Source organism: Alligator mississippiensis, chromosome 4 (genome assembly GCF_030867095.1).
Source record: "Alligator mississippiensis isolate rAllMis1 chromosome 4, rAllMis1, whole genome shotgun sequence".
In the NCBI taxonomy this organism is placed as follows: Eukaryota; Metazoa; Chordata; order Crocodylia; family Alligatoridae; genus Alligator; species Alligator mississippiensis.
The window spans coordinates 115,026,519-115,040,171 of NC_081827.1; the positions used below are offsets into that span (position 1 = coordinate 115,026,519).

General features: G+C 45.3%; 1 protein-coding gene across 5 annotated transcripts in view; it reads left to right on the plus strand.

The window, feature by feature from the left end:
* TMTC1 (transmembrane O-mannosyltransferase targeting cadherins 1) overlaps window positions 1-13,653 on the plus strand; it is a 261,037-nt gene that overhangs the window by 224,997 nt on the left and 22,387 nt on the right. For all 5 annotated transcript variants that reach the window (XM_059726488.1, XM_014609054.3, XM_059726487.1 and 2 more), the window contains one exon: window positions 4,077-4,185. In XM_059726488.1, coding sequence (XP_059582471.1) covers window positions 4,077-4,185 — 109 coding nt within the window. The remainder of the gene's footprint in view (window positions 1-4,076; window positions 4,186-13,653) is intronic.

Below are 13,653 nucleotides of genomic sequence, written 5' to 3' on the forward strand. Positions count from 1 at the left end.
ATAAACAAAACTCCCTCCTCACAAGCAGGGTAAACACAAAGGACAGATTTATTAGAGAAAACAATGGAAAACACCAAATGCATCTTAAAACATGACCAACTACAAGGCATAGTTTATAGGATGCGCCCCCTTGGGGAGGTTTCACCATGCCCAGGCAGTCTGGGACTTGCAGGGCTCACCCAAGGGTTAGTTTGGGGGGCTTTCCATTCCTATACCTACTACTCAGCAGGATAGTCCTATGAACTGCTCCTTGGGTTTTGCTGCATCTTGGGGAGCTGCTAGTGAGCATAGGTCCTTCTGTGGTGCAAGGGGCCCCTCAATGCTCCCTAGGAAGCTGTAAAGTAGCCATATCCACTTCCACATGATGTCTTGGGGGTGTGAGTACACCCCAAAATTTCTAGTCCCAAATCCCCAGCTCTTTTCGGGCAAAAAAGTGCAAAAGAACTCAAGAGAAGGGGAGCCAGGCCCATCCTGATTCCTGGGCCTGAACTGCAGATGGACTCAGCTATTCAGCTAGGCTAAGACACAAGAACTGCTATAGCACCAAAAGGGCCCAGCCTCCAAATCCTGACCCACATTTTACCAGGCTCTAATCCTGGTGGTTTGCTCCAGAGATTAATACCCCCACGGTACTATCCTACCCCAAACCCAGGAAAGCAAAAAGGGGACAAAGAAAGGGAGAGGAGAGGCATCCTACATTCAAACTTCCTCTCCCCTGCACCTGAGAGTTCCTCTTCATGTTAGGTGTGTGTATGGTGGGGTGTGTGTGTGTGTGTGTATGGTGAAGTGAGGGAGTGTGGGGGCATAGGGTATTTTGGTGGGTGTCTATGTGGGGTGGGTTGTGGAGGCAGGGTGTGGGTGCATGGTGTTTGCGGGGTGTAAGGGAGGATGGGGGGGCATAGGGATCCCTCCCTACACTCCCCCCATGGCGCATAGCCCTGCAGGCTGTGACAGCAGCAGGCGGGGGTGCTTAGGGTGTTCATGTCTGGCACAAGCACTGGTGCCTGGTGGCTCATGGCACTGGCCAGCACTGTATACCATGGCAAGGAGTGTAGCCCCACTAGGCCACATCTATTACCAGCTTCATAGATTTCATAGATTTCATAGACATTAGGGCTGGAAGGGACCTCGGAAGATCATCGAGTCCAGCCCCCCACCCAAAGGGCAGGACGTCAGCTGGGGTCATAGGATCCCAGCAAGATAAGCATCCAGTTTCATCTTGAAGGTGTTCAATGAAGGCGCTTGAACAACCTCCGGCGGCAGGCTGTTCCAGACCTTGGGGGCTCGGACAGTAAAGAAATTCTTCCTTATGTCCAGCCTGAAACGATCTTGTAGTAGTTTGTGACCATTCGTCCTCGTCATCCCTTGGGGCGCTCTGGTGAACAAACGTTCCCCTAGATACTGGTGATCACCCCTGATAAACTTGTAGGTGGCCATCAGATCACCCCTGAGCCTGCGCTTTTCCAGGCTAAAGAGCCCCAGGGCTCTCAGCCTGTCATCGTAGGGTCTGCTTCCCTGCTCCCTGCCACGCAGGTCCTGGAGTCCGTTGGAAGTGGAAGGGAGCCCTGGTCCCTGCTTCCCTGTGGAGTCCTGGGACCCATGTGGTGGTGAAGGCAGCTTGCTCCAGCACATGGAGCTTACCCCCAGTGGTGCAGGAGTTGTATGTGTGTCGTAGAGCCCCAGTGACAGAGGCGGTCCAGTGGGGCTGCACTCCTTGCTGTGATGTGCAGCACTGGCCAGATCCACGTGCCACCAGGTGGCAGTGCCTGCACCAAGCACAAGTGGCCTGAGTGCCACCGCCTGCTGCTGGTGTTGCTGCTGCTGCCACCGGCAGGGTTGTGCATCATGGCAGGGGTGTGGGACCATCTCCATACCCTCTTACCCTCCTTCACATCCACACCCTGCCCACTCAAGTGCTGTGCTGCTGCCATCTCCCTAGACATGGGCTCTGCACTGCCGCCAGCCCTAGCCCCAGCTCCACGTTCCATGCTCCTGCCCAGATGCAGCTCCCCGCCTGCCTCCACCCCTTTTGCTTCCCTACCTGCTGCCCAGGGCGCGTGGGACACCAGGGCAGCTGAGCTGGTTCCTTGGCGGCTGCAGCAGTGGCAGCAGCAGCCCCACCCAGAAGCTGGTGCTGGCTGGGCCAGGCCCTTCTGCCCACAAGGGTGAGAGTGAGGTACAATAGGGTCTGTTGGGAGGGGGTGAGGTGCATACGTGGATGCCTTGCTCCCACTCCTGTGGGTGAAAGGTCTGGGCAGGGTACAATTAGTTGGTGGGTGTTGCGTCTGGATGAAGGTGCCTGGCAGCCCGTGGGTCATGTTTTGCCTGCCCCTGCCCTGGATAGTAGGCCTAACAAAAACCACAGGTATCTGCCTATATGCAGTATCTCCTGTCTCTTTCCAGCTTGCCCAAGCAGAGGAGAGAAAACAAGATACTCTCATATAGAAAACATAGGTAAATACAGCACAGCAGAGAAAAAGGAATATACAATCATATTTGACTAAAACTATATACAACAGCACACTTTGCAATACAAAATAGCTCGTACATTTTGTGTCGACTACACGTATATAGGGGAAATAGAAGCAAAGAGAGGTTTCCAGTAAGTGTCCTATTCCAAGGTCATTCAGTGAGTTAGTGACAGAAGTGGGAATAGGTCCTACCAGTCAGACATTCTATGCCTTTGACATCATCCCAACCTATAAGGCAAGTGATTTCCTAATGGCTTCTTTGAGAGACTCTTATGTCACAGGTTGTGCACTGTGCTCTGATAAAATTTTCTTTAGTTTCCCCTTGACATAATACCTAAATCCTGACCAGCATTCTACTGGATGCACCAATTTTATAGATTTATTCTGTAGACAGAGTTCAGAATTAAAGACAAATCTTATAGCTAGATTTCCAAATGGACTGGAGGACTTTATAAGCAATAATAAAGTCTGTGGTTTTGCAAGCTGAGAGTACGACACATACCAATTGCCAGGGTGAAATGTTCTTATTCTCTCTGCAGTTCTTCAATGCTAGGTAACAGTATTACTTGTTTGCTTTTGCCTGCACGTAAATCATCAGATAATGGTCACCTTTGTGATCAGGATACCAGACTAGTGGAACAAAGGTATGTTCCATTAAAATGAACCCTATGCCCTCTGGCCTCCCCAGAACATAACCTGCATAGGGAAGGGGAGGCTCCATGAGCTGAAACTCATAGAATTTCCCCTGAATTATTTTGTTAGTTTAAAAGAAATGAAAGAAAACAATCTTAGAAGATTTGCTGGAGATAAGCACATCTGAGGATGTCTCTTGCCTCCCTGCTGTTTATGGGGCCTCACTGGTTCTTGCTCATCCCTTAAAGAATAATGATTTTTTTTTATAACCTTTCCAACCCTGACTGCTTCTGAAACCCTCTCTCTTGTTCAGTCCCTCTTAATGAAAGGATGCAGTTCAATAGCATGGATAGCATGCAAACAGCACAAAACTAGCAGAATATCAGGCTGTACTAAGCTGTACTAGTTTGTGCCATGACTGTAGAAAGGAGAGAAGTCATGAAGGCTTAACCAGCTCCTGTGCATGCTCCCTGCCCTGCTGACTCCAGAGCTGGAATACTTGCAGATGGTCCTTTGAAAGCTGTGGTAGAAAGATGAGGTCCTACATTCCCATTTCTTTTGTCCCTCCCCTGAAAGCATTGTGAAGGTTTCCTGAAATTCTTCCCACCCCCCAGCCCTCCCCCAAAACAACAAAACAACAACAACAAAAAGGTGCTGAAAATGGTGGAGAATTTTTGCAGTGAGTTTGTGCACTGCCCAGCAAGAAATCTGCAAGTGGACCAGGTACAAACTTAACTCATATCCAATAATTGCAGTTCTTCATTACTCCTCTTCAGAGTGGCAGAAAGGCAATGGAATTCTATATTTCCTCAGGAGATTCTGGTTACAGAGGTTGTGGATAGAAGTTAATTATTTAGTCTGTTGAAAAGAACAAGGCAGAGACTTTCAAGCCTCTTTTGAAGTATTTAATCAATAGGTGACCTAAACACATTATTAAAAGAATTGGGTTTTTTTTCCTTTTATGGCTTGCAGGTCCCAAGGGAAGAAGGAGGAAGCTATAACCTTATTGAGGGATTCCATTAAATATGGTCCAGAGTTTGCAGATGCTTACTCAAGCCTGGCTTCACTGCTGGCTGAACAGGTAAGCATCAGTGTTTTGGCTTGCACAGCATTATGCGCCAATGTTACCATATGCCTAGTTTTTGCCAGCATGTAGTAAAAACACTTTTGCCAAGATATACTTACCATACTTATATACCTATCATACCTTACTTTATTACAAAAATGTAATTCCATGGATATCTGGCTAGAGTAGTTGCTTTGTCTTACAATCAAGTGCTTCAGTATGATAAACCCCAACTGAGTAAGTCAACAGATTGAAGTGATTTGAGGTTATGCTGTAAACTTGTTAAAGGAATTGTCCAGTTCTTCCAGCTACTTGCATGGATTCCACAGACAACTATAACATTTTCCTTCTCTGCACATCTTTGATTCTTCCCCAGAGCAGCATCCAACTGCTGCACTGATGGAGGCAGGGATCCTGTGGAAAACACAGTAATAATCACATAATGAGAGACCATGTCTTCATGCATCTTCACAAGAGGACAAATTTATGTTGGTCAAAGCAACTTTAACTCTGGGTTTCATAACTTAGAGGGTATGACTACATACTTTAATAAGGTGTAATAGCATGTCTGTCTGCATATAATTTCCTGTCCTTCTAAGTTCAAATTAAATAGAGTTTTAAAGGTATGTGCTGGCAGCAGGTGAATGGAGAGACTCAGGACCCCTAGATCATATTCCAGGCTCTGGAGGCAATTGTACTGTACTAGGATTAGAGTCTTCTAGCCGATCCTCAACAACTTCCCTTCCAATTAACATGTTAATAATGCCCTAAATTGTAACATGCTACAAGTTCAGCCAAACATGCTACATGTTCAGCCCAATAAATTGGTAAACCAGCCACAAAGGTGTTCTCATGCATACATTACATATACAGGCTTTGGATATACCCCTGGCCAACCACAGGATCAGGCAGGATACCGCTTTGAACTTCTTCAGATGCACATTTGGGATTTGAGGCATTTAATATCCTATGCCAAACATCACGTGCTTGCCACCCATGCATGGCAGGACATACGATTTTGGGGATGAGGCATCTCAATCATGTCAGAATTTTAACATCTGCCAAGGGCCCCAGATTTCAGAGTAAGTGCCAGATTCCATATTCTGAAATAGCTGTTACTGTTGTCTTTTAAAATTGCAGCTTAGACAAATGCTTTTCTGGAATGGTATGAGCAGAGAGTTGGACAAGGTTCCTTCCAGTCCAATTTTTTATGATTCTTTAATTACTAACACAAAATCCACCACCTGTCTAATTTCAGGTCCCTGCTTTGCAGTATGGGGACATTAAAGCTTTTCAAAGAAAAGGTTGCCAGAATGTTAACATTGGCAAAACACATTGTTTCACTTTGCCTTGTTATTGGAATCCACAGAGTCATTTTGACTGAATTTTTTTTTAAAGAACAGCCCAAGTTGTTATATTTTGGCAAAGTTATAAGTAAGTGAAAATAGGGTCTCACAATGGGAAACATTAGGAAACTTTAACATAAACAGTGCTGCTAGCCCAGGGATAGTAATTATGAGTGGCTAGAATGTAAGAACGTAACAGTTGCAATTCACTGTCAGACTATAGGTTCACCATGCCCAGCATCCTGTGTCTACCAGCCCATGCTGCATGCTCTCTGATGCTTACTTCAGTAGATAAAGACTGCCCTGCCACCCACTGCCCTTCCCAATATTAACCAGGTTCTGTACGAGGGCAGTCCCTGCCTACCAGTATCTCTCAGCCCTCCAGAGCTAGTCATGGGGCTGCAGACCCCATGGCGCTCCTTGCCTCACCATCTCAGCAAGCTGGAGCCAGTCAACCTCCAAATAGTCTACTACCACCAGCTCTGCACGCTTATACTTTGCATAGTCCATCATCCAATCCTCACATGCTACCTGGACAAAAAGTGGCAGGACACCTTAGGTGAGGGCAGAGGCAAGGGTCTCCGGTGGACAAGTCTGTATTCCACCCTGATCCCATGAGCCACAGGGGACCTCAGCTGGTTGCTCCTCCCCAGAGCTGTCACCACAGGCATGTATCTAGTGTGCTTTACAGATGCCCCACAACACCTGCCCCTTTTGCCAACAGAGGGAGACCCTGGCACATGCCTACCTTGAGTGAACCAGGTTGTAGCCCCTCTTCCGCCTCCTCCAGAACCTCTTGCTGAGGCTCTGGCTGCACTTCTCTCTGTCCCTTTTTTATTATGCACTCCCCATCTGTGGCCCCACCAAGCCCCAGGACCTCCTGGTCAACCTCCTCCTGGTTCTGGCCAAGGTGGCCATCTACAAGACCAAGAAGGAGACTCTGGCCAATGGGGGACATTGGCGAGTGTGGGGCTGTCTTTCTGTCGCTTCTTCATTTATGTCTCCAGGCAGTTTCACTGCTAAGCATCCACAGACTCCCTCGACTCATTCGGGAGCCAGTGTGCTCTGATCAGGGTCCCCTTCTGGATCTCTTGTTTTGAACTTGTAACCCTCACTCCTGTTACTGTTTTCTTTATTTGTCCCAAGCTATCAGTTGTTGTATTCTGAGTGGACTCCCTTTTTAAGGGGGATTTATAGAAGTTCATGGTGGGCCTAGGCCCGCTTCACCAAATACAAAAAATAAGACAGTGACCACCAGGGGTGCCACTTCCTCCTGCCTGCTGGAGCTTCTGGACCAGGGAGTAGCAGGAGCTTTTCTGAGTTGCTGCAGGCTCCTATTTTCCTCACCATCACCAACTTTGCCTGAACCTACAGCCCTGTTTCCCCTCTTGTGGGGAGGGGAGGTCTCCTGCTTCACCCACCTGCTGCTGCACTCACCTGCAGTGAGAGGGGACCCCACAATGCCAATGGGGCTCCTCCACCACAAAAACCACCTGCTTTCCTGTTAGCTGCTCTGGCAGCACCCCTGTGTTGTACCCTCCTGTGGTGAGTTCTGTGGTCCACTCTCCTTCTAGTTTTTTGCATATGGCTGAGTAAGCCAGAAGTGTGCTTTCCCTTCTCCCTCCCATGTGTCTTTATGTGTGCCTTTTTGTGTTTTATCCTTAGCCCCAGCCCCTCACCCTACCCCTTCCACACTCAGGGCAGCCAGAGGAGGCACCCTGGGCCCCCTTTTTCCCATAGCAAGTCACCCTCTCTCATCTAGTCAGAAGGGGAGTGCACAGCTGCCCTTCCTGCACCCCACTCTACCCCTTTCCACCTAGGCACTTATGGCAGGGCAAGGGCCCCTTGAGGCGGCTGCCATCTCAGTGGCCTCCAATCAGGGGGTAGCCAGTGAGAAGGGTGAAACCCAGGGGGCTCTCCCTGGACAGTCTCCCCTAGAAGGGCCACAGGGCCCCTCCAAAACCAACCAGGACAGGGTTTCCCCAGGCAAGGGCTTTTCATCCTCCTCCTCCACAGGATGTGGGAGAGGCAAAAGGGCCTGTGAGCAAGAACAAAAAAATCAACACCAGCAACACCTCATTATCAAGTGCCCTGCCCACTCAGCCTTCCCCCAGCTCTTCCCTCTGTTCAGCAGCCAGAGTTACACTTCGGCAGCTACAGGGAAGCCTGCAGCCTTGTAGCCTGGGCCCTCCAGTGCCTCCACCCACACTATTTTGGGCAACCAGGATCTCGAGTGCCCACACATCTGTTTTGAAGGAGGGGGGGATGGTCATTCTTGGGCACATAGCAGCACATCCCATGGCACCTGCTGATGACACCATGGTCCCATGGCACCTGCTGGTGACACCCTTCCCAGGAGGGCACTAATCACCAACCGCCTGGTCCTATCCATGCTCCGGCACCATTTCAACACCCTGGCTATGCCCCACAAGCTCCTGGCCAGTCTCTGGAGACATGCATTGGGGTTCTTCTGGCCAGGACAGCACTAGGTCTCTGCAGGTGTCCTGAGCCTCCCATTGCTTTATTTCTTCTTTGTATTTAGTTATGTCACTAGTGGCCTCCCTGATTATAAGGGGTTTTATAGAGTTTTCTTATGGACGTAAGCCAATAGTTTTCTTGGCATAACAAATCTTGCTTGTGTCACACAGTGGCAGAGAGTGGATGCTGAAAGGGATAGTGAACTGGGTATGACCAGTGTTTTTTCCCCTCTTCCTTTCTTGCTTGCAACTTACAGCATTTAAGTTCTAGGAAGTTCTGATGCAGAAGTTGTATTCCTAACTCCTGTGCTCAGATAGCTACTGATGCCATTTTCCTCCAAGAATTTGTCCAATTCTTTTTGTAATCTGGCTAAACTGTCAGTTTCCTAAATATTTGATGGCAATGTGTTCCACACTTTAATTACACACCAATATAAAAAAACTTCCTTTTGTTAGTTTTAAATTTATTACCTACTAGTTTCATTTTGTGGACCCTAGTTCTTGTAAATAATAAATCCTTATTTACTTTTTCTTTACCATTTAGTATTTTGTAAGCTCTTAGCATGTCCCCCTCAAGTTTATCTTTTCTAAACTGAATAGGCCTAGCCTCTTTAATTCCTCCTCATATGGAAGCCCCTCCATACCACTAATCATCCTTATTACCTTTCTCTGTACCTTCTCTAGTTTTTTGATATCCTTTTTTTAGGTGTATGGACCAGAACTGAACATGGTATTCAAGGTGTGGACACACCATGGATTTATAAAGGGGCAAAATGATACTTTCTGAAAGATATTTCTACTTGCTAGTTTTCTATTTTATTTACTTCTCCTTCCTTTTAGGAAACAGTAAGATATTGCCAGATCTTTGCAAGATAGCTAGAAAGATCTGTGATGACTGGCTATAGTAATGTCAGGAGATGTTCTTTGGGTTTTCACTGTCTATGTGCTTGCATATACCCACATAGGGAGTCAAGGAAGAGCCCCCACATCATGTTCATTGCATGAAAACTGAGTTTTGAGTAAGTTCTTCAGTGGAACAGGCTTTTGATAGTATATGAAATGAATCATTCACAAGTTACAAGTGGTTTTAATCCTAATTGAATCCCCTAATTAGAAGCAGTGGTTGTAAGGTTAGCACGGCAGTAAAACCACAGAGCTATAACACCATATGTCCAAGTCAGATTTCATTAACTGTAGTTCCACTACACTAAGAATGCTAAATGCAACAAAAATCCATCTTACTTCACATACATAGTTTGTTTGCCCTTCTATGGGTTGACTTAAGGAGGCCAATAAATAAATAAGTAAATAGATACGGTTGTCTACAGTTTCCTCTGAAAGTAACAAATTCCTTTAAGATTGTTAATGCCTCCTCATTCTAAACTACAGCAGCCCATACATTGAGGTTACTTCCACACACACAAGCAGTCCTCTTGACTTCCTGGTGACTGCACATGCTGTATATGGCTACAGGCTACAGAACTGGACCCTAAATTTACACAGGTCCTTGAGGAATATATAACAGGAAACTCTGGCACTGTAGGCCTGATGGTATATGTGTTGGGAAGGGGAAATTAGATCTCAGCTTTCAGTTTTGTTTTTATTTTGTTTTTTTATCACTTTTGCTTCTTTAAAAAACTTTATTATGACCCTTTCTTCTTAAATGTAACAAACAGTGGATCAAATACTATTAGATACTTTTAACACCTACATTATGCAAAACCTATTGCAGACTTCTAAATTAAAGGTGACTTTGGGCAGCTGTAGAGGGAGTGTTAAAAAATTCTCTCTCAGATGTATGAAAAGGGGGTAGGAGGTGCTGGAAGTTCCCCTTTTAAATTATTCTTGTGAAGTGACCATGCTTATGACAAACTGCTGCTACTGAGGCTTTGTGTTAAGGTTAAGGAGGGAGAGAGCAGGTGGAACTGACACAATGAAATAGCATCTTGATTGCCTTGGCTGGTCCTACACAGCATTTTCTACAGTAATTTAAAGGCTATGAATCTGAAATAGGGCTTAAAATTCCTTTGCTCCTGTAGTTGTAAAAGGTGCACTTAAGAAGACTGTCTCATGCTTAAGGGAATTATCCTGTAACTCAGTGTAATTGCCCACTCCTCCCCCTAAAAGGTGATTTTCAACCAGAGCAGAACCCTTATAAATATGGTTTTGCTTGGCCAACATTTCCCATCATCCTTTTCTGCTTATGAAGATATTTGCACCTTTAATAAAAGCTTACTTTCTTTTTCTGCTTGATCTCATAGTTCAGTTGCAGTTTACTGTTTGTGCTATAACAATCTGTTGCCTTGGCAATTGTGCTGATTCCAGACATTCACAATTCTGATTTCTAACTGCTTTTATTCTGATACAACCCTATTAGCTTGCTGGAGGCACTCTTAAGTTTACCCAGGTATACAGTATTGCTACCTCTAGTATGTTTATAATGCATGTCATGATACTTGGTTGTTTTCTTCAGTTCAGTCTTCATATTTTGGAGTCAAGGGATTTATAAGAATTTCAGTTTACTTTTTTAAAAGATTTTTTTCAAGCCCTCCTGGTTACAGAGAAAAGGTTGAAGATGTGACCCAGTTGTGCCTAAAGGCTCAGGAGCAACCGGAAAAGAAATAAAGATCTCTAAATGCATTATTTTTAACATCTACAAATTCTCATTGATATTTTAAGCCAGTCTCCTGAGTTCAAAGGCCTGATTTCTGGTTTTCACAAAGTTGGGTTTGACGCTATTGATTGCATCAGAAGAATCAGTTCCCTGGGACTTTACTATGATATCATTTTAGAACACAAATGTTCAAATAGCAGGCCTATCTGCAGCCCTTGGGACTCCTGGTGCTGCTCCCTGTACCACTCCTGCTTTTGCTGCTGCCTCAGGAGTCTCCAGGCTTCCCCTCTCTCCTTCAGCTCTGGCTTCCAGGGTGGGCTCACAGGGCCAAGGAAGCCCATCCCAGGAGGCTTGGGTGAGACCCAGGGACTCCATGCAGAACGGGAGCACCAGCATAATGCAGTGGAGGAACATCACTATGAGGTGCAGTAGGATTGTGGCCCCTATGACACCATGTCACATGTGGCCCATGGGGCATGTGGGCTATGCATCATGTGGGCCCCAACCACTGAGAAATGGGACAGCCCTGATTTAAGAGAACACAGGGGAGGGAGCAAGCTCAGACATTAAGTCTTGAGCAAACTCTTCTAGACTTCTGGCTAACATGTTGGAACTATCAAAGGGACTTCCCCAGAGAATGTATTCCAGGCTGTTCAGTGAGCCCGGTGCAAGCTGAGATGGGATGCTGGAAGCTGAGGTAGTGCTTTATGGATACTTGTGCTGTACAGATATGATAAATGTCAGTAAGTCTGCTTACTTGGATTTGAGCCCCCATTAATGCAATGTAATATAAAAGTTCCTTGTTTTCAGCATAAGTCAATTCAACAAGGAAAACACCCTTATATGCAAACACACAAAAAGCTGGAAGTTAAAATCAGCTGAAAGGAAGGCATGCAAACAGCTTAGGAAATGTACCCATTAATGTCTCCCTGACACAGATTTTCTCAGAAAGTTGTTCAGTTATTTTTCTGATGCCAGCTGTACTTTTTCCCCAGCCCCACAAAAATTAAAGGTGTTGTTAATTCCATACAAAAATATGCAGTGTCCAAACTGAGCACTTTTTAAGTGTTTCAACTTTTTATCATGCTCTTTTTTTTTTTGCTGGCTGACCTTTTATCATGTAAATGTGAAAGCATTTAACCATGACAGACCATTTGCTTTCATCAGACCAGTTTTTTCCAAAAACCATTAATTTCAGCTCTCTGTTTCCTAAATGAAAGGTGCAGAGAAGACACTTGCATTTTGAAAAGAAAAAAAAAAAGGAACCTGTAGACCATATTTTGTTCTTGCCCTTCTTAAATCTAGAATAAGTCACTAAAGAAACTCTAGGATTTGCTGGCATAGCTGAGAACAGAATTTGAACCTGAGCAAAATAGCAAAAACATGCTGTTCCCCCCCACAGTGAACACATTTTCCTGTGAAAAGCTACAGGAACTAATATCTCAGTGCCCAACTAAGCACCCTAATGGAACCTGATTTTCAAAAAATGGGGAGCACATGATTTGTCACTTTAAGCCAAGATACTCAAAATAACCTGTAACAAAGCAAAATTAGTCATTGGAAAAATGGATGAGGGTAATGTGGAGCAGAGAGTTCATGACTTTTTCACTTGTTTAAACTCAGATATTTGTGAAAATCCCCCTTGGTGAACTCAGGTTCTTCCCTAGGCTACCTCTGAATATCACCAAACAGCTCATCAAAGTTGGAGTCTCAGGCTGGGATCATGGCTTGGGGTGTTCCAGGTCATTACGGTGAAGGCGCAGAAACAGAATTCGGTGGTAGAAATTTGCACACTGCCTGTCTACACATGGCTTGGCTCTGACCATTACGTACCTCCTGTTCACAAGCATTAAATAATACCTCCCACAGCAGACTGTGAATGGAGAGTGGAGGGAGAAAGCAGGAATGCTTTAGCGCTCTTATGTAAGTGAGCAGGCAGGCCATTTGCTTGTACCAGCTGTCTGGTGGGAAGTGGAGACCTTAAAAGTTGCTGTGTGATCAGAATTTGAGACCTTATTTTCATCTCAGAACCAAGTTGTAAACACACCTGGCTCATACTAGGCAAAATGTAGGTTTTCCTATGCAAGGTATCCTAAAGTGTTTTACAAAGCAAACAGCTGTAGCCTGATTTTCCAGAACTACTGAGTTTCTGAAAACCCCCTTAAAAATCTATGCTTGCTGCAGGTGCTCAGCACATTTGAAAATCAGGCTATTTGATACTGGTGATATCGTGAGATAGCTGTGCAGGAAGAATAGCAGTCTGTGCTCAGTAACTGTATACACAGTCTTACACAGTGGAACCTATTTTATTCAATATCTTATGCCAGCATAACTGCTTGGGTGAATCAGGGGGGACTCTATTTTGGTAAGGAATAGAACCAGATCTTCCTGGCACTGGATAAGAGCCCAGTCTTCATTTAGCAGACTTTAAACCTGTGCCTCTGGCAGTGGGTTTTTGTTGCACTTAGTTTCTGCCACATTCACAGATGAATCACATTGCACATATTGACAAAATCTGTGTTATTTAATCAGAATTTGTGGTTCCCTTCCCCTCCCATTCCCTTTGATCCTGCTAGCACCTCTCTTCTCCCATAATGTTTCCTTCCACCCACTTAGCCTGTTAGGCAGTCCAGGTTTTCCTCTTGCACATATTTAGTGCTTGGTAGGGTGGGAAGTTCTGTAGAGCAATCAGGCAGCAAGACATTGGTTTAAAGAAAAAAATTAATATGTTCCTAAACTACACATTTCCTTACAAACATTGTAACCAAAATAAATATGAGCCTCCCCACCTCCAATCTATAAGCCACACATGTCTGCACCTGACTCAGGGACATGTATAGTAAGCATTACCACTGAGACAGGGGCGAGAGAAGCTATTGAAAAGACAAGCATTTGCCAGCCAGTTACTACTGGTGGGAAAGTGGAGATTATAATGAAAACCACTGAGAGGTAACACTTGGCAAAAGCTGACAGTGGTGAACCTCCTATTGACTATAGAATAAATTCTATGAGATACTGTTGTTTTTATGTATAGATAAGAACATAT